This window comes from Gymnoscopelus microlampas (assembly GCF_963454915.1).
Source record: "Gymnoscopelus microlampas genome assembly, chromosome: 18".
Classification (NCBI taxonomy): Eukaryota; Metazoa; Chordata; class Actinopteri; order Myctophiformes; family Myctophidae; genus Gymnoscopelus; species Gymnoscopelus microlampas.
The window spans coordinates 14,377,666-14,399,244 of record NC_139955.1 but is presented as its reverse complement, the minus strand read 5'-3'; the positions used below and the strand labels follow the sequence as shown (position 1 = coordinate 14,399,244).

At 39.7% G+C, this 21,579-nt stretch overlaps 2 protein-coding genes across 2 annotated transcripts; both read left to right on the top strand.

Moving 5' to 3' along the window:
* The first annotated feature begins 1,021 nt into the window (after positions 1–1,021).
* On the top strand, positions 1,022–9,267 carry LOC311033810 (sorting nexin-12-like). The gene is made up of 4 exons (XM_084041479.1): positions 1,022–1,218; positions 2,828–2,923; positions 4,506–4,630; positions 5,324–9,267. Exons 1-4 carry the CDS (start codon positions 1,054–1,056, stop codon positions 5,424–5,426), a joined length of 489 nt encoding a protein of 162 aa, XP_083897605.1. The 5' UTR covers positions 1,022–1,053; the 3' UTR covers positions 5,427–9,267.
* A 915-nt stretch (positions 9,268–10,182) lies between these two features.
* Positions 10,183–21,180, top strand: slc7a3b (solute carrier family 7 member 3b). The gene is made up of 12 exons (XM_084041674.1): positions 10,183–10,242; positions 13,062–13,441; positions 13,657–13,818; positions 14,578–14,749; positions 15,378–15,496; positions 16,014–16,236; positions 16,785–16,924; positions 17,028–17,130; positions 17,951–18,225; positions 18,909–19,075; positions 19,493–19,601; positions 20,920–21,180. Exons 2-12 carry the CDS (start codon positions 13,069–13,071, stop codon positions 21,048–21,050), a joined length of 1,974 nt encoding a protein of 657 aa, XP_083897800.1. The 5' UTR covers positions 10,183–10,242; positions 13,062–13,068; the 3' UTR covers positions 21,051–21,180.
* The last annotated feature ends 399 nt before the right edge of the window (positions 21,181–21,579 follow it).

Genomic DNA, 21,579 nt, shown 5'->3' with positions numbered 1-21,579 from the left:
ATAGAGTGCATACAGTTTTCGAATGTCGAGTTAACACCCGGGGCTATAGGGCCAGCACTTTATATGTTTTATTTGTACATGTACGGAGAAGTACGGGCTTTCCGCGCGGATGTCCAGTGACAATTGGGCGGTGAAGCCCAAGACTATCATAGATATGAAAGTAAAAGTCAGACTCGACAAAACACATCTATGATAGTCTTGATCCAAGGCTACAACGAACTAATATACTATTATGTACAAAATAAATTACTATGCACCTAATAAAATGTGCTTAGAAGAATAATAGCTATTTGACAAATTATACCTAGCTACTGCATAGCCTCCACACATAATCATAAGGTAGGCATTGGTGTCGGGTAGAACACCCACTGGTAACCGTGGTAAAACCGTTGGTTTATCGGAATTCAGAACAGAAAGGAATTAAACATTTCTTTACTTATTAAGTAAAAGTATCAATACGGTATCAATATGTAGATATAGTCTACAAGTATAGAAGTCCCATATTAAAAATGTACTTGAGTAAAAGTACAAAAGTATCGGCATAAAAATATACTTAAAATACTAAAAGTAAAAGTTTTTTACAAATTCAAAATGTATACAAATATTTTGAAAATGCGTCGCGATGCAATGCATTGTGAGCTTGTAGATCAGTTATTTTCAAATGGCCAAAATGTATATAGGGCTGAAGTGGCTCATGTATGTTTTGTAATAATGATCAAAATCTACAAAGTCAACCAAAGTTTTTAAATAATTATAGTGGAGTAAAAGTACACTATTTGTCACTGAGATGTAATGGAGTGGAAGAAAAAGTATAGAACATTGTAAACACTCTAGTAAATTAAAAAATACCTCAAATTTGTACTTAAGTACAGTACTTGAGTAACTGTACTTAGTTACTTTACACCACTGGGGTGAATTCAGAACAGAAAGGAATTCGTTGCATTTTGTTTCAACACGCACCGCCTCCTCTGCTGCATTTCCATTGGCTGCAAAGCAGGAACTCTTTTCTCGCAGAGAAAAAGCAGCTGACTTGAGACCAGAAGAGAAAACATCATGTCTGACCCGACGTTTGTAGACACTCGCCGATTAAACTCCAAACAACAGGATCTCGCTGACGCTTATGGAGCTCCGAGCAACTTTCTCGAAATAGATGTTTCTAATCCACAGACTGTAGGCGTGGGTCGCGGCAGATACACCACGTATGACGTGAGAATGCGGGTGAGTTCTGTTCAGTCCGCCGCCTGTCTGTCGGGCACAAGTTGTTGCGGTTATCATGAAAGTTGAGGGGTATTTCAAGGACATGATCTTTCTGATAAGTAATACCCGGAATTATTTCTGGGATTCTTGACGGTTTATGTATTGATGTCAGGTAAATTTACCTTTTATGCTGAAACATTAACATACTTTGAAGGTAACCCGGAACCCTAACCCCAAAACACACTCGCCCCCGTTTTCTTCGCGGACCGCTCGCCCCCCAGCGGTTCTTGTATTCGTAATTACTGAGGTTTAGGTTATGAATACGTTTAGGGCTAGGCATAGTTTTACTGAGGTTAAGGTTAGGAATAATGTTAGGTTTAGGCATAGCCATGGTTCACATGACGCTTGACAGTCATGTTTCAGGGCTAGGTTTAGGCATAGCTTTACTGAGGTTAAAGTCAGGAATAAGGTTAGGTTTAGGCATAGCTTTACTGAGGTTAAGGTCAGGAATAAGGTTAGGTTTAGGCATAGCTTTACTGAGGTTAAGGTCAGGAATAAGGTTAGGTTTAGGCATAGCTTTACTGAGGTTAAGGTCAGGAATAAGGTTAGGTTTAGGCATAGCTTTACTGAGGTTAAGGCTAGGTTTAGGCATAGTTTTACTGAGGTCAAGTTTAGGAATAAGGTTAGGTTTGTTTAGGCATAGTTTTGCTGAGGTTAAGTTTAGGAATAAGGTTAGGTTTAGGTATAGTTTTAGTGAGGTTAAGTTTAGGAATAAGGTTAGGTTTAGGCATAGTTTTACTGAGGTTAAGTTTAGGAATAAGGCTAGGTTTAGGCATAGTTTTACTGAGGTTTAGGTTAAGAATAAATAAGGCTAGGTTTAGGCATAGTTTTACTGAGGTCATGTTTAGGAATAAGGTGAGGGTTAGGAATAGCTTTACTGAGGTTACGTTTAGGAATAAGGTGAGGGTTAGGCATAGTTTTACTGAGGTTACGTTTAGAAATAAGGTTAGGTTTAGGCATCATTTTACTGAGGTTACGTTTAGGAATACCTGGTTCCGAGGTTGCCGGATTTGACCCGGGGCAAGCGTGTTATGGGGCGAGTGTTCTTGAATTCACTTTGAAACGATAACAGATTAAGAACGTGTAGCAAATGTTTGCCCACAACATGTCTGAGAATTAAAATGAAAATGTCCCATGTTTGGTTTCTAGTCATGGGGATGAGACCTGTATGTTTAGCCTACTGTATGTTTTGGCTCCAAGGCTAATTTAATTATGGTATGTGTGAATGACCCAGTTTAGCCATAATCAAGCTGCCAGTAGAGAATGATCTTCAGGATAAGACTCCATTGACAGGCATCCTGTTTGGGCGCTTCCACTTGGGGTGCATCAGGAGTTTACAGGTTGTTTGCATTGTAAACTGTTATTGTTTTATTTAGCACATTGATCAACATCTACATCCTTGATGTCCTTCGTTCATACTGTCAATGAACTGAGTAATTGGCACCATGGTTCCCTTACCTCAAATGGCATAATTCATTTTGTATGGTAGACATTCACCAGGGCGATTTGCTTGCAATTTACACATGCAGTGCATGAACTGAAATGCGTTTCCTTCTTTTCCATGTTTTAGACAAACCTACCCGTTTTCAAACTGAAAGAGTCCACTGTGCACAGAAGGTACAGTGACTTTGAGTGGCTGAAGAATGAGCTGGAAAGAGATAGCAAGGTATGACATCATGCATAAAGATATTCTACCGTTTTATTGTGTTATGGGATCATCATCATCATCAAAATGTATTTCACCTTCAGCAACCATTGAGGAATGACCCTCACTTCAATTATTTCTAAACAAAAGTATAAAAGAAAAAGACAGAAAACAGATTTAGTAATAAATTAAAAGCACAGGATATCATTATATATATATATTTATTTTTTTATTAGAAATGTAAACATAAAAATACATCATACAATAAGCGATAGATGGATAGGTAGATAGGCCACTGTAGATTTATAAAATAGTTCATAAACACAAATTGGTTAAAGTCAAAATGTACATGTTATGTTTGATAGATATTGTGCCTGATTCACTAAGCTGGTCGTAAATAACGTGTTATTAAAGTGACTAAAGGAGGGTGTATTTTCTCTAAGCAAAAACAGAGTGTGTAAAGGGGTGTGTAAATCCCTCAAATGTGCGGATCACAGGTGTATGTCATGATGAATCCGGACAGCTGCCAGCTGATCGTAAAAAGTGCGTTCCAGAGAAGTTCATTTGCATTATTCCACGCCCCATTTCACACCATAAAAGGCAACAGGAACTCAACTTCAACTTCAACTTCACCGTGCTGAAGAAGTTCAACTTTGTCAAAAAATACTGATCTTGTCGGCAACACCTTGACAACTTTTAGCCTACATCTGTTCTCTCTGGAAGCGAGTCCCACAATTGCATGATGGATCAGCTGCTGAACGTAATGCTCTCATGTGTAATGAGAATAAAGAAGTTTACAACATTTAACCCCACCACCAAATAATAGGCTAATAAACATGGAAAGGATATTATAAGCCTTTTCTACTGAACATTGCTCACCTTTACCGAGGTAAAAAGATGGTGCTAGAATCCAGTAGGGCATACTGGCACACTGCTATCGGATAGATTATGGACTAGATCTTTATTGATTACTGAGGGGGAATTAGTCTTTTGGATTAATAGCAGTACAGTACAGTATTATAAATGAATACCGCAACACAATGGAGTCTGTGTCTCCAGTGACATTAAGGCATGATAGTCTATTTTCATCATTACGTGAAACTTTGGCTGAGTCGGCCGACTCTGGCAAAAAAGGGACAGGTAATTCAGCTCTAAATGCAACTCATGACCTACAAAATAAATAGAAATCGGTGGAATTTGCATCATGTCTATATTATGCATAGGCTAGGCTACAAGCAATACATCGTTTGACATATTTTTTCTTTTTTTTAATATGTGTTGACAAATGTTGGGCACATAAATATTTTAATTGAGGTTTGGCACTATTGTAATTGATTTTGCATGAAGAATAAGGCATTCTAATGACATCCGCAAGCTTTGGTCCCATGTAAGTCAGCCTTGGAGCAGAACGAGCGGACCTCCCGCAAAATTCACAGACAGAAAAAGATTAATGAATCAGACTACTAATTTGGGGAAGTTGCGTAAATTCCTTTACGTTGAAAATATGTGCGTAAACCTGCTTAGTGAATCGGGCCTATTGTTCAGTGGGAGATAAACAGTTAAATGTAAGACGAAATTGTTACATTTGTTCTGTTTTCTACAGATTGTGGTCCCATCCCTCCCTGGTAAAGCTCTGACGAGACAGCTACCTTTCCGCGGAGATGAAGGGATATTTGAAGAGACCTTCATTGAAGAGCGAAGGGCAGGTCTGGAGCAGTTTATCAACAGGTGCACACAATTTTTCATTATTTTAGATTTTGTCTTTAATTTATATACAGATTTTCATTTACAATGCTGCAAGGTAAGCGTCGATTAGGAAAATCTGAGAGGATGGATTCCTCAAAAGGTTCCTGAACTAATGAAGATCACCTATATATTTCAGTTTAAACTGTATCTGTTTTTGCAAGGTCTTGAGGCGACGTATTCTCAATCTGTGGTGCAACTGAGTTTTGCCAAGTGATAATAAAGTAATAATGCCATTAAGTTTCCAAAACCATACCAAATATGTTTATTGTCATTGCAAGTTTGGTCTTAAATGTAATTCTAGGTGACATTATTACAAATGTCTTAAACACAACAATTTTACTTCCTGATACCTACAGATCAGAGCCTTCTATTAGAGAGTTCCGCCAATGAGGGGGCAGAAACGGCGCCGGTCACGTGGTTCATGTAAACTGGAAATAGTTACAAATGCTCATAGACTCCAGTGCATTCCGTAAACTTCCGGTTTAGGGCTTTGTCACTATTCGCCAATAGAATGCTATGTAGAAGACATGGCCCGACGAAGTGAACGGAGATGACGCAACTCTCCTTGAATGGCTCTGCTACAGATACCCTGATATTTTATAAGCTAACCACTCTTCTTCCTGTACTTAAAATAGGGAACTAAAAGTCATTGTGCATTGTCATATTCTTTACCAGAATTGCAGGTCATCCCCTGGCTCAGAATGAACGTTGCCTACACATGTTCCTCTTGGAGGAGGACGTTGACCGGAACTACATCCCAGGGAAACAAAGTCAGTAGGAGGAACAAGGGTGGTGGTTGAATGGTGAAAGAGTTACCGTTGTCATGTCCTTGGCTATATTGTACCTCCTGCTCATAAAGCTCAGGATTCACAAACACCCTTATTGTCAAGTATAGGAGGTTCAGAGATGGGATTTCCTTTGGTACTTGGAACACAGTAAAAGCCTTAGTGTTAAGTTAGAGGTTGTACAAATGGAATGGTTCCATGATTTTCAACCGAAGTCCCATCGTTCTGATGTGAGGAGATCAATAATGGTGTGTGGCAATAATACCACATGTCTTCTGTGTATCGCAACAAAATGAGAAAATGAAATAAATACAAATACATCTTTTAACCAGAATCATCATCCGATGATGTGAAAGGACACGTATGAAGTCATCATTTCATTTTGAAGTACTCAGAAGACAGGGTTCTTCAACGTTTTGCTGGCCAACAACCCCTTGGCTGAGAGAAAGACCTAGCAGGGACCCCCACTACATATATAAAATTGTGTTGCATATTAACCTCTCTTTCTTTTCTTTTTTGAAAAAGCCTTCCATGGAACTTGATAAGAGGCTTTCAAAGCTAGCTCACCATATTCAGCTGATTTCCTCCTAAATGTCTTGACTGTTGAGAGATTTGAGACTAGCTTGGAAGTGTTCCACCGGTTTTTCTTTTTAACACATCGGGTGCCAGCATTTTTTCATAACAACTTACCGTGGGTGCCAGCATTTTCCCCATTGACTGTGCTTTGCTGATTAAAGTTTCTGTGTGCGTTACAAGCAAATCCACGCAAAAAAAAGCATCGATTCATGTTCTGCCATGAGCCTGGCTACTGCCTGGAACCATAACATTCCCCTCGCGGGTTACAACGGGGGGGGGGGGGGATCGCGCATCGCGCATGACCGGTTTTCCCCACAGGAAACAGATTCGGAGATATAGGCGTTTCAAAGTAGGAAATAGACAGGAAGCGCATGGGGAAAAAAAGAATTGTTTCCGGTGAGCGATCTGGCACTTCCTTCGCAGGATTACAATGGGTGCTCCCAGAGCTGCTCTAGCCCCGCCCGCGCGGAGAAAAACGAAAAAAACAAAAAGACTGAAATCACGGTTCAGACCGTGTTCGGCACCGAAGCTTCGGAACCGCCACTATGTAAACACACGGTTCAGACCGTGTTTGGCACCCGATGTGTTAAGTGCAGCTTTCATGGCTGTTTTTTGTTTGTTGGTTCATACATAATCTTCATGTTGATGTATATTTTCAGACACATTTTGTGGGGCTACCCAAAACCTTATTGCACAGAAATATGGCCGCCCCCCTGTAGTAACTCTGAAGACCCCCTAGGGATCTCGGACCCCGGTTGAAGACCCATAGGGTATTTTTTTGTCACTTAATTTATTATTCTTCTCACATCAGAACAGTGGTATTTAGGTTGAGAAAAAAAAAACGTTTTTCTTTAACTTAACACGGAGGCTTTTACTGTGTGCCATCAATCCATCCATTAACACAGGACTGCCTACATCATGTACGGACACACAGGACTTACATATGCTGCACGCTAGCAGTGCAACAGGATATTGCGAAACCTGCTTTGCAGAACATACGTTACAGCAGTGGTTCTCAACAATGTTCATGTCAAGGACCCCCAAATTGTATTTAAATTTGGCAGTGGACCGCTATTTGACAAATATTGTACCAGGGACGTGTTGTGAGCTTGTAGATCATCTATTTTTTAATAGTTAAAAAGAAAAATAGGGCACAATTGTTTAAACTGTTCCTCATTTTGCTGGGGACCCTCTGGAATCCACCGAAGGACTCCTGGGGGCCCCCGCACCCCGCTTTGGGAACCAGTGTGTTACAGAACACTTCAATGTCAAGGAGTTAGGACTACAAACCGATAATGTTATAATAACTCCTTGTTCAACCCCCGATAGGTTCTAAACATTTGCCTGTCAGGTATTGATTTTCCATTTGTTCACTTTGTGTCGTAGGGTTTAGGCAGTTGGTAGGTTAGTTGCCCATTTTTACACTAAAGGAAATTTGAGCATGTTTGATTTCAATTTTCATTTTGTGACTCTTATGCCCAAATTGTTTATTTCCTATGACACATTATGCATAACCTGTACTGTACACATTCCTTACATGTATCTGTCAAACAGACAATGATGATGTGACTAGAGCCATTATTTTACTTGTTTTCACAACATTGGTATCGGCAATTATGCAGCTGATTAATGATTTTTAACCAGGGAAGCTCATTATAGGCAAACATTTTCAAAACTATTGAGATCTACAAGCTTGTTACTTGGATAGGCAATTTCTTTTACATTTTGAAATAAAGTTCTGTTAATGTGCTTATAAGTTAAATGTTTTCAAATCGAAAATGTTGCACTTTTTGACAAAATATTGGTCATAACAGAGCCAAAAATCGGCCATGGGTCGGGCTCTAAATGTTACCTATGCACAAGTAGATGCCAAAACAGTAATTCAGTAGCCAGAGGTCATGTGATCTCGTTTTTTTATTTCATCCATCCGGTCCAACAGAATAAAGAGGTTGCAGATCTAAAATTCAGATCTACAAGCTCTACAAGCTCATAATGTGTCGACGACACATGAAGTATAAATTAAGCATTAGAGTGACATGCAAGGGCTCATGTGTCCATGTGTTTCAGTTATTAACCTCATGAACCCCAGCGTCACTATGGGGCAAACATTCGGCTACAATAGCCGATGTACAAGCTCACAACACGTGCAACATGTGAGCTTGTAGATTGGATATTTTCACCAAAGATAATTGGTGTACAGGAAAAAATAAGTAGTATAGTATAGACTCCCGGGGTACTCCAGTCAACTAAGTATATAGTTTAAGTAGTTAATATAGGTCTAGAGACGGGCAATGAGGTGTATTTAGCCCTTTTTCATCTCATGACAACTTTTCTCTCCACCCACCTACAGCTGTCAGTTATAACACAACTGCATGTCTGATCTCTGTGAGGATTATTAATTAAACATCCATTGTTTTTATACAGTAAAGCTTGCAGAAGAATTCCTGTATGGGCGTTTAATAATTTAAAGCATTACATCACCAGATAATTTGCAGTGTAATTAGCTAACCTTATTTGGCCCTCCAAGTGTAGGATCTGTTGAAGCTTTTTTAACTTTGGCCAGACATTCAACAGAAATTTGAGAAAGAAATGGCAATAACAATCAATCGAGAATGTAAACGTACTGTATTTCTGAAATCTCAAACACACACACACACACACGCACACGCACACACACACACACACACACACACACACTCTTAGGTGTATACCGTATTATTTGAAAGTATTTTCCACTGCTTATGGAAAGGGAGTGATCAGAAGATGTTGAGAGAATTTTCCTCAGATAACACAGTAATAGAAGTTGGTAGAAGTAAGTCTAGAATTTAAGCCTTTTACCAATGTACCAACAGGCTTAACTGTTGATTGGAATCTATCATTGAACCATCGATAATTCGTTTTTTTGTCCAAAACTCATGTTTTGTTTTTAGAGTTTACACCTGAATCACAAGTCATTGGGACACTTATTAGTACTAACATGAAACATTGGAACATGGCCAGTCATTTAGTTTTGTTGTATTTTATTATTCTTATTACTTAGTTAATAGTTTTGCAGATGGTAGTCAGATGATAACGTTTTGTATCATTTCAATTATGATATTTCTGGAAATGTTGATCATGAGCTTCATACTCAACCAAAGAGTTAACTCTTTTATGTCTAACTGACTTAGCTGTTGATCACCTCAGCTTTGGCTTCTACTTATATACATCTTTTTATTTTTTATTATTTTCAAATATATTGCTGCTCAAATTATTCTTGAATTCTTTTTTTAATGGTTTAAATTTGTATTAACATTTTCTTTCTTTCTTTTTTTTTACAAAACATAGCCGCTATACCTACGCTATAAGATCACATATGCTACTGAGAATTTCTAAACATTTCATGCACATTTCATATATATATATATATATATATGTATGTATATATATATATATATGTCACTGTATATTGATTTATAATTCATTGTACTTGATTAAAAGAATCCAATGATCTATGTCTACTGTTATTTAAAAAAAACATGCTTAATACAAATGTATAACAACCTCGATGCAAAAGGAGTTAGAGACACTTCAATCTTTGTAAGTATAAGATTGTTTAATGTTGTTTAGTGCTGGGTTGAGTCCAAAGCATCTTTTTGTTCCAGGTTCCTTACAGCAGAGAGAGGACCTAACAGCCCTACACAGCAAAATCCTTAGTGTTAATTTAACTCAGTAGAGTGTACAAATGGAACCAACTGGAGCTGGCTGTAATGTTCTATTTGTTCGGTCTTCTGAGTTGAATTAACAATAAGGACTGTGGTGTTATGGGAACCTGGAACAAAGTACGTAGGTATATGGCATAATACACTCACAAAGGAGAATGAGACAATGTGTCGGTCAGTCACAGAATTCATTCACTCATTCTCAGTTAAGACTTCGTAATTCTGTCAGCTCCTACAGAGTAAAATCCTGTGAACAGTATAATTAGTTTACTGTTAAGTTTGTCTACTTTAATAACTTTTTGATGTGTTCTTATGAACATGTTATTGGGGTTCAGATTTATGCTGTAAAGAATGCCACTGCAACCATGTTTCCTCTGCTGTCTGTAAACGTACCTCTTGTAAAAGGGGAGTGCCTTCACGTAATCATGTCTCTGTGACGCTTGACAATCGTCTGCCAGAACCCCAGTAGATGTTCACTTGCAACACCATTCTCCACGTTTCCTGCGAAGACGACATACATCCGACAGTCAGGGTATGTCATTCATCATTTCAGTGGTATTTTGATTTGCTCATAATGGAATGTAAATGTGTGTTGCTTTAAGTCTTTCATGCCTGGGTGTAATGGAGTATAACATTTTAATGTAAGAGTGGACCCCTCAGAATTAGCCTCTTTGAGTTCCTGTGCTGTACATTGTAGAATACTTGGTTTTGTGGGAGAAAGACCATATTACAGAAAAATGATGATAGAGGATAGGCAATCAGCTCAGTCATTTACCAAAAGGTCAACCATATATATATATATGTATATATTGTTTCCTTTTTTACATATATACACACACACTTTTATAAATCAGCCATTATTCTAGTTAACTGCCTTATCATTTTTGAAAGTTTGAGAGTAAGACACAAGCATCCTTGTATAGATGGAAATACAACAGAACACATGACAGTTTTACGGTAGCCTACTGCATTTACAGTATATGTTACTGTATGTTAAGTGAATAAATGGCTGATACTGTAATCTATCCATGACACTATTATCATACATGACACTAATACTGTGTTTTTAGAGAATTACAAGTTTGATGGGAATAAGATCTTTGGGTCTGCTGTTGCCCAGGGCAGGCAGTCCATAATCACCCTGGCCCTTGGTGCCAGGAACGTGATGAATAGAGAATGCAGCGTGCATCAGATGACAGCATTTTAGATGCTGATTCAAGGTAACCATGGAGACACCACTACATTCCAAAGCCTCAAAATTGAGCTCCAGAAAGCCTTAACATTGAGCTCGCCTTCTCCTCAGCAAAGGTTGTTTCTTCATTCATTCCACTAGGCACTAGATGATGGATTCACTGAGTGAGTTCAGTGTCAATGATTTGAGTCACGTTTCATTTTATGGGGTTATGTGGCCTATATGATTTAGCCTCCATGTGGCTGATGTGATGAATCACACACAGTAATAAAGAGAACAGTATAATTACATTTTACCACACAGCATACAACCCCATTATGATTAGTTTATAGGCTACTCCATTGCATGATGGTGTCACTGGTTGATGGATAACTTCAGATATTTTAGTCGGGTGTGTGCACACATTCTCCAGGAAAACCTGCTACTGACTCACCAGCCAGTGAACAGCCCCCACCGGAAAGACTGAGAGCAGCTACCCCTCCCGCCCCAACACTCCCTGTTGACACGTGCCACCCCACCCCGTAGGAGGACATGCAATTCGTATAGCTCGACAAAGCCGGATGCACCACGGTGGATTCGAACCCACAACCTCCGCGGTGGTGGGCAGGCACTTTACCACTGCACCACCCGAGCACCTGTCTGTCTTTCTGGCTGGTCGGTACAAGCTGTCAGGCTCCCTACATTCTTTTTTTCTTTTTTAACTCTTTATTTTCAGAAGATTTATCAGACAATACATAAAATCAAATAGTACAAAAAAACAACAGAAAAAACAGCAGTAAAAATAAAACATACAGGTAAAAAACAAAAACAAAACAGGAACAAATAATATATAAATAATAGAGGTCATGGGACATTTGGTACTAGTAATAATAATAAGACTGAAACATGTTGACAGTATTTAAGATCAAATACAAAGTACAATATACCACAGGGAGGACACAACCATCATCAAGGATCTGGCTCGCTATCTAAATAGTCCAGCCACTTCCCCCATCTTTTTTCACCCAGCTCCTTTTGGAGCCTCAAAGAGTAGGTCATCTGCTCTAAGAGATGCAATTGTCTCACAGTACTGATAAATAGTCCCATAGTAGGGAAGTTTTTCTGCAACCAGTTCTTTGTAATAGCTTTTTTGCTTGCTGCAAGTAGAATCTTAAACAAGTAAGAGTCATTCTGACTTAGTCCATCCGGGGTTTGTCCAAGATACAAAGATTCAAATGTAGTATTAACACTGAAACCTAGAATCTCTGAGATAAGTGTTGCTACCTCCTCCCAGAAAGGTTGAATTGCAGGACAAGACCAAAAGATATGTGCATGGTCAACCATAGTATCCACATTCCCTCCAACAGTCTAGCTGGTTTCCAGTTTGTTTAGATTTCTGTTTGGGGGTGATAAAGAAGCGGATTTGGTTTTTCCAGCAAAAGTCTCTCCAGGTCAAGGAGTTAGTAGTCGTTGATTGTGTTTCCCATGAGTCCGACCACAATTCATCACTTATGTCAATGCCAAGCTCTTTTTCCCATCGTTGTTTCACATATATCGTAGAGTCCTTATTCAATGACATAATTCCATTGTATAGTTTACTTATAATACCTCTATTACTGCCTGAGTTATAAGCATCAACAAATACAGTTATTATAGTTGGTGTGATCCCCGGATTGGACCTTTTTATTTCTTTCCCGAAAAAAATCCCTTAACTGTAGATATCTGAAAAAGTCATGCTTAGCCAGCCCATATGTCTTACTCATATTTTCAAAACTGTCAGGCTCCCTACATTCTGAGTCACTGCCGCCCATGGTGTGCTGTGTGTCGTTAAGATCAGTGAAGACCTACAAGTTCACAACTTGTCGCAGCATGACGTGAACTTGTAGATCTGCTATTTTCAATGCAAGAAACTGGTGCGCAACTAAGTATAACTCAGGCATAAGGATCTGGGAGGGTGTTCACAAATCAGTGTGAAACGCCTTAATAACCTTTCCTTTGCCAATAGTCTGACGGCTGAATATCCCCTGCCTTTCTCAAAACATTCAATACCTTGTGTGTATTGATTCTTATTATTGTCTAATGCTCTAATCTCTCCCTGTGATGTGATGTGATGTGATATTACATTCCTTCTAACCCAGAACATACCATTCATACTGGATTCTCCTTCTGGTCTAAATCAGCCCAGTCATGACAGAGTGGAGGCTGGCTTCCTTGGGTACAAAGCTGTTCCGACGGCTTCCAATGGAGCAGAACCAGGCGCCGTCGACCCAGTTCGCCAGGTGCCTGACCACAGTGGACCTTGTTCTCCTGGGGGTGGGTTCCACCTTAGGAGCTGGGGTCTATGTGCTGTCTGGAGAGGTGGCCAGGGAGAAGGCTGGACCTGCCATTGTGCTGTGCTTCCTCATCGCTGCAGTCTCTTCCATCTTGGCTGGCCTGTGTTATGCCGAGTTTGGAGCCAGAGTTCCTAAGGCAGGGACAGCCTATGTGTACTGCTACACCACTGTAGGCGAGATATGGGCTTTCATCACTGGCTGGAATCTCATCTTGTCTTATATAATCGGTGAGCCAAAATATAATTTGTTAGATTTGGATGTTGTGACTTAAAAGATGAGTTTTACTGGTGTCATTCCACAGCTTGGGAGCCACGAGTCTAATTCAGTCAATTGCTAGACCTTCTCTAGTGGAAAAGTGACACATGGAGAGACAGAGCGCTCCAGTATCACTCCTGCCTCTCACCATCTAATTCCCTCCTTTCTTTTGTCACTAACCTCACAGCCACAGCCAGCGTTGCTCGAGCCTGGAGTTTGACATTTGATAACCTGGTTGGGCAGGCAATATCACAGTTCATCAAAAGCTCTGTGTCCTTCAAAGTCCCTGGGAATATGCTGTCTGAATACCCCGACCTATTTGCTGTTCTGCTAGTTGTCCTCCTCACAGGTGAGATGTATGTATGTCGCTCACTCTCTATTGATATTGGTTTTATGTTCAAAACAAGACAAAGTCTACAAACTCCACTAGCTCGGCCCTAGACACCATGTTGCTCCTACTGTAAATGTATACTTTGACACACAAAGTATACATTTGACTTTACTCCAACCGGAAGTGGTTCAACTGACCAACCACCTGAATAATGAGTGGCTGACATTTCATTAGAGCCACAAGCTCTTACTAGCAGTGGTGCTAATACAACCTTGCTTCCCCCAATCCTGCAGCCAGCATATAAGAGTCTCCGCCGGCTATTATTTCAAGTATAATAGGCAAGGACTAGGACTAAAGGGGTTTGAACAGACTGACCCATATTCTCATCCTTAGACACCCATGCCCTCACTAGCAGAAGGAGAGAGTAGACATCCACTGTGGCGCAGAAGACGGAGAATAAAAGCAGATAAAGAAACAATGGGCGTCATACTTGAGTCTATGATGGCCCATACCTTTTTGTTTCAAGGCATTAGATTTTGAAATCTTGTGTGCATGCAAGTGAAAATTGGCCTAACAGTGGTGCCAGAGGAAAGGCCATGTGGTCACCAAAAATCAGTAGGTTTTATCCTCCAGGGCGAGGAAAGGCCATGTGGTAACCAAAATATCAGTGGGGTTCATCCTCTGGTGCAGAGACTAATAAGGTACACAGCAAATCCCAGAACTAAGTGTCTGTATGCCTTAATCTGTGTGTCTGTCAATCTGACTTTTAACACACAGCCCTGCTGTCCGTTGGTGTGAGCGAGTCAGTGTTAGTGGGAAAGATCTTTACCGTGATCAACTTGTCCGTGTTGGGTTTCATCTTCATCTCCGGCATGGTGAAGAGTGACTGGACAAACTGGAGCCTCAATGTTGACCACTTCATCAATACGACCAACATCACAGACCCAGAGTGAGTCACCAGTTCCACAAATTCATGACACAATTAAGGACAGCACAGAGTTTTAGGCAGAAAGGACACCCAAAATAATGAACTTAATTATACATATAGAGGTTAGTACCTGTACTGAGCGACAGAGGTTTGTACCTGTCGTGGGCAGCAGCATTGATTAATTTATGTGTAAACGCATGCCTCTGGAGGTTAGAGTCCCTTTTTGTGCATGAGTTAAAGTCCCACGTGTTATCTGAGTATAAAACACTATTACACAATACTCCTGAAGAATCTGATGGTGTGAGAAAAGGTCGAACTGTAATTACACCCTGACATGCCTTTTATTTCTTTGAATGCCTTTTTATGCCTTATGTAATTTGAATTGCCTTGGTGTATGAAATGAGCACCTCCATTTATCTTCTAGAGAGAACTATTCTATTGGTTCAGACACCATGTACAGTTGCCTATGTTTGTTGTGTGTTAACGTAGCTCTATAATGGAGGACAATCCATATGGCAGAAACCATCTTTATGATGAAGAAAGGGAATACTGCTGCGCCTCAGCCAAACATGTGTCAGAGCTGCTCCATTGTGTTCTCTACATTTATACCATATTTCTTATATTTGTATCATACTCCACATGTATCCAGGCTCATCAAGAGAAGGTTTGGCTTTGGAGGGTTTGCTCCATTTGGAATCAGAGGAATCCTTTCAGGGGCAGCAACATGTTTCTACGCTTTTGTGGGCTTTGACTGCATTGCAGCTACAGGCATGTGCAGGATGTTTTTTTTTATGTTATAGGCCTCAGTTTATGTTGTTAGTGGGAACCTTGACTGTATAGTTAACTTTAATGTATGGTTCAATATATTTAAAAAATAGGGCGATCAATGGCTCTACTTTTGATATTTCCCTCTGGTCATTAATTTGTATGGCCGGTGAAGATATGTTTTATCCCTGCTTGTGGTCAGACTGAATTAAATACATGCATTTCCTTTGGGAAATGTAGACTGCCTGATGTGTTTGATTTATGTTTGATAATATCACAAATTAATTAAAATTGTATGTTAACCACATTAACCGTGGCGTTCCTATTTTGGGCAAATTTGTCAGAATGTATTTATTTTTATTCAAAAATAGTTGTAATATTAGATCTATAAGCTCACAACGTGACGCGATGCGACATGCTGTGAACATGTTGATCGTCTTTTTTCACTATTTGTGGTACGAAGACGTACGTATATAGGGATTAAGCAGTTGAGAAAATGTCCACCCCTCTGTTCATGTAGGTGAGGAGGCAGTGAACCCCATGCGTTCCATTCCAATCAGTATTGTGGTCTCTCTGCTCTGCTGTTTTGTCACCTACTTTGGAGTTTCGACAGCGCTGACAGTGATGATGCCGTATTTCCTGCTGAACGAAGAGACCCCACTGCCTGAGGCCTTCCAGTTTGTTGGTTGGGGTCATGGCCGCCATGTTGTGGCGCTGGGTTCTCTCTGTGCACTTTCCACCAGGTATGAGAGTCGAATGTAGTGGGTGAATCTTATACAGCTCTAAATAGTTGAGCTCCTGAATGACTCACTGTCCAATCAGACGTGTGTGTGTGTGTGTGTGTGTGTGTGTGTGTGTGTGTGTGTGTGTGTGTGTGTGTGTGTGTGTGTGTGTGTGTGTGTGTGTGTGTGTGTGTGTGTGTGTGTGTGTGTGTGTGTGTGTGTGTGTGTGTGTGTGTGTGTGTGTGTGTTGACATTTTTTTATCAGATAAAGATTATTTACTGAAAATGTGTTATTTTCCTTTGTTCGAGTCCAATGGTCAATAAATACTCTAGATCTGTAAAAATCCCAAGGCACACCTGGACTGGTCTCACAGTATGCCTCAGCACACTATTTGGGAACCACTGTCCTTTGCGATTTGGCCGTTTGACCACAGCCCCTGAATCCCCGACCATCTACCATTTTTATCTGCATGTGATGATGTCTCCTGGACCATTTCTATCCTTTCCACTCTGGACTCAACAATAAGATTCATATTGACAAGCGTTCCTGCTTTAACTCCTTTCTGTAGTTTGCTTGGCAGCATGTTCCCCTTGCCTCGGTTGATCCACGCCATGGCAGAGGATGGTCTGATCTTCAACTTCCTATCACAGATAAATGGCAGAACAAAGATCCCTCTGCGGGCCACAGTTGTATCTGGTGCTATGGCAGGTGAGATAGTCAAGTCAGTTTTACTCAAATGTTAAACAAAAGCAGCAAACAAACTTCACGCTAATCAAATTAACTTTAATAACAATAACATATGTTTCTGCAGCTCCAATGGCATTGCTGTTTGATCTGGCTGTCTTGGTAGACCTGATGTCAATAGGGACACTTCTGGCCTACACAATTGTGTCCGTTTGTGTGCTTATCCTCAGGTCAGCCCATGCCTTACAACAGCAATATGTAAGATCTATCATAAACAATCAATGTTATTATTTTCCCCTGCAATATTTTTGGTCCACTATTCTTACGCCTGTTTATTTTTAGTGCATGCCGATGGGTTTTTCAGAATCAGTTTACTGTACAGTACATTCTCACATTGAAGGAATATGACTTGGGAGGTTTCTTTCAATGTTCAGACAAAAACACCATGAAGACAAAGATCAGAAATAAAAATCTTGACCTGACCTTTGATCTTTTTAACGCCAAATTGAATTTGAACAGCATACTGATCATTCCTACCACATTTCATGAAAATCTGTTTTGGAGTTATGCACAGAGATGCACAGACACACACAGCCAGGAGTGACGATAATACCATACCACACATACTACAGTAGATAAGTTAGAATAAAGAAAAATGTAAGACATATGTACTGTGTACTGTGTACTGTATACTATATATATGTGTATATATATATATATATATATATATATATATATATATATATATATATATATATATATATATATATATGTGTATATATGTATGTATATATATATATATATATATATATATATATATATATATACATTCATTCATTCATACACACACACACACACACACACACACACACACACACACACACACACACACACACACACACACACACACACACACACACACACACACACACACACACACACACACACATATATAATATACACACACACACACACACACACACACACACACATTGTGTGTGATTCTGTATTTGTTTTGATTCTGTGTTTCTATGCGCGTGTCGCTCTTAGATACCAGCCGGCTCATCCAAATGACTGTCTACCAAAAGCAAGGATGACAGAGGTATCCAGTGGTCAGAATGACACCCAGGACCAGGGCGACTCTAGTAGTCATAATGACACCCAGGACCAGGGCGACCCTAGTAGTCATAATGACACCCGGAAGGAGACGGACCCTAGGCATCAGCCAGCAGAGGAATTTACTCCCAAACTTTTGCTTCTACCTTGCTCTGACGTTCCTACCAACAACTCGGGGACAATCATCCTCAGCACCACTGCTGTCTTCTGTGAGTTCCTCAGTTGTTTGCCCTATTAGTAATGACATGCTGTAGATTAAGACATTTCAAGGGTCACATCACATAGATAGAACAATGGTTCTCAAACTTTTTAATTTCAAGGATCTCCAGTTTGGTCAGCTATGCATTAAGCGACGGACTGGGCCCCATAGAAAATGGAACCAAATTAACCTGAAGGGTCCATTTGGTTCCATTTGCACACTTTCAGAGTTATAGACCCATAAGGGTCCATTTGGTTCATTGGTCATTTAGCAGGGGACCCACTGGAACCCTCACATTGACACCTGGAACTTTAGAACACTTTAGAACCACTGACATAGAACATACACCAAAGCCAAGCACAAATAGAATACATTGATACTTTAAAAGAACGAGACCGTTATATGTTAGAATACTTCAAACCAATGGGGAAAATACACAAATATCATTTGATGATGATAAAAGCTATTAAATAATTATAGAATAGAATGTAAACTGGAATAAGTATGTTTTTGCTGCCGATATAATCCTAATGCTGGCGATATAATCCTAATGCAACTGAAAGTAATGGTATTGAGTAGGAACAAAATGACAGAACATTTTTACTGTTTAGCATAGGCAGTCATTAATGGGGCGCAATCCTCAACCCGTGTTACTGTACTGTAAGATCCTCCATGTTCTCCCTCTCTGTATAGTGGGAGTGGTCACTGTGCTGTGCCTGGTTCTGACCCGGTACTGGGATGAGCTGATCATGGCAAAGACTTCAGTAGTTATTAACTGTGCTACTCTGACCGTGCTGTGCTTCCTGTGTACAGCCATCATATGGCGACAGCCTCAGAGCACAGGCGCTCTCACATTTAAGGTGGGTCGGCTTTCTAAACGTTGCTACTTGGTCATTTTTCTTGTGTGTTAAAACTATTAGATTCTTCATTATTTATAGTTAACAAATGAATTAAATCCTTAAAAATAAAAATCCATTCTCTGTGACTGCTCCAGTGCCCTCAGCCCACCTTCCAAAAATATCACCATGCCCAGTAGTGAATAACCAATCAGGATGCACCGGTCTCGTCCTGATTGATTAATTGTCTTTCAGTAATTTTGGCCTCGGGGCATAATGGGCATGTGTTGTAAACGATACAATTTTGAACGTGACTCCGTGAACTGTAAGTTAGTCTTTTATTAATTAGGTTATACACTAGGAATTCTGGAGATGGTTGAAAATTCTCAAAATGATTTTGTTTTTTCACTACTCAGACCACATCTTTGAATATATTCACAGGTACCAATGCTCCCTGTGCTGCCATTGGTCAGTATCTTCATTAACATATGCCTCATGATGCAGCTCCGTGGAACCACGTGGATTCACCTGGCTGTTTGGATGATTATAGGTTAGTAAGATAATGATATTAGATATAGCTTTATTGTTGTCGTTTTTGATTGATTGATTTTGGAGTGTTAAAGCGTGAAATAAACATAATAAACTTAAAATAAGTCAGAAGTCATAGAATATGAAAACAAATACATTTAGTGCTAGAGTGCTCGAAAAGGGCATAGGATGTTTAAAACGTATCTAGTCCTACCCTTGTTATTTATCAATAAAATAATTGATTGATTTTATTTGCCCATTTCATTAAAAACAACTTTCTCTGGTGCTCGGATAGCAGAGGGCTAAAGTTCCTGCGTCCACCATAGAATAGGGGTGCCTCCGGCTCAGCTGGGTGCTCCAACACACACAATTGGCCGTGTTCAAGGGTGGGAAGCGGGGCAGCAAGGGTGAACGGTGTCACTGCACTAATGACTTCTACAGGTTGGTCAGGGCCTGTTTGGCCTTTTGGAATTGTGTTGGATTGCATGTTTCCTCTGCACTCGCTATAGAGTCAGATATTGTCCTCTAGTTTCAAATCCATTTGAAAGTTCTGCAAGAAAATGTGTGTTTAGTAAAATATCTCCACTTTTCCGCGAGCTTAACACGGACGACTTTCGGCAAGGGGCCCGAAATGAGAGCAGGACTGAACATATCAAAACTTCCTTTGGGAAGCACAAATGTATGGGGCACACATTTGGCAGGTGGTGTGATTAATTATCCCGCACCAATCGCAACACACCTGTCAATTGTGTGCCCCATACGTTTGTGCTTCCCAAACAAGACTTCCCATAAGAAGTTTTCTTATGTTCAGTCAGGTATGTTCTCGTCGCTGGCAGAGAATGTTGTCCATGTGAATCTCGTGGAAAAGTGGGGATATTTGACTAAAAACGGCAGAACCTTCAAATGGATATGAAACCAGAGGACAATATCTGACTCCAAGTCTTAGGAATTCATTATTGGTTATTAATTAATTATTCATTATTACATACGCAGCGCGGAGCACTTTTATGCCGTGGAGATCATTCTGCTAACCGGGCGCGGATGAGACCAATCTAATCTGGGAATTGTCATAATAATGACTACATTCTGAAAAAAGGGGTAAAGCATTAATAAAAGATTGAGAAAAAAACGTACTGCAACAGAGAAGAGCAAACAAGCAGGGTGTGCCATCAATAAAAAGAAAACAGAAAAATACAGGATAACGATAACGCAGTAAAGGCCTAAGGGTTATGAATAAAGTGCTCTTGTGTTTTTCTATATTAATCTACAATATATCAGACAGTTTAACATTTAATACTTTTCTTCTCTTTCTTATTCTTGAATTCCTTGGTGTCTGCAAGGTTTTATTATCTATTTCAGTTATGGAATCAGGAACAGCTCTATTAATTGTGGAACAGTTGGGTCCATCTCTCAGTCACATAACCTCACAACTTCAACTGGAGACCCCAAAGAAGAGATGAGGAATCCCTAAAGAAGAGCTGTTCATTCATGAATTTAACTAGTTTTATTGTTCTCCTCTCATATTTATGCTTTTCTGCACTCTTTATTGATTGATTTTGATTGAATACTTAATTAGCCGTTTTCAAAATAAGTTCAGAGGTACAGATTCATACAAAAGGATGCTAAAAGGATAACCCAAGAAAGCACTATGGCTTGTTTCCATTGGGGTCCTGTGTATTCAATTTAATGTGTACTATTTATTATGTCTTGTCATATTCCAAAATGTGTAGCCTAAATATTTGGAGATAAATTGTATTGTATATTGCATATCTCATGATCTCATTGTAAATACTTTAGACCGTATTCTTGTTTATGTTTGTATGAATCTCAATATTTCTACATTTGTTTTGTCATCATTTTGCCAGTTTGTTTTTTTTGGTCATCCATTTTGAGAAGTTCTTTGGTCTAAGGGAGGCATTGCTTCCCCTCTGTTTTCCCTCTGCATTGCATTAAATGTGACTTATTTATATTTATTTCCAGTGGTGGAAAAAGTACTAAAA

Excerpts from the sequence above, each read along its gene's own strand:
- LOC311033810 (XM_084041479.1), top strand. The coding sequence starts at position 1,054 with ATGTCTGACCCGACGTTTGTAGACACTCGCCGATTAAACTCCAAACAA. Across the intron at positions 1,219-2,827 it reads CGTATGACGTGAGAATGCGG|ACAAACCTACCCGTTTTCAA; the intron begins GTGAGTTCTGTT and ends TCCATGTTTTAG. Across the intron at positions 2,924-4,505 it reads AGCTGGAAAGAGATAGCAAG|ATTGTGGTCCCATCCCTCCC; the intron begins GTATGACATCAT and ends TGTTTTCTACAG.
- slc7a3b (XM_084041674.1), top strand. The coding sequence starts at position 13,069 with ATGACAGAGTGGAGGCTGGCTTCCTTGGGTACAAAGCTGTTCCGACGG. Across the intron at positions 13,442-13,656 it reads CATCTTGTCTTATATAATCG|CCACAGCCAGCGTTGCTCGA; the intron begins GTGAGCCAAAAT and ends CTAACCTCACAG. Across the intron at positions 18,226-18,908 it reads CAGCACCACTGCTGTCTTCT|TGGGAGTGGTCACTGTGCTG; the intron begins GTGAGTTCCTCA and ends CTCTCTGTATAG.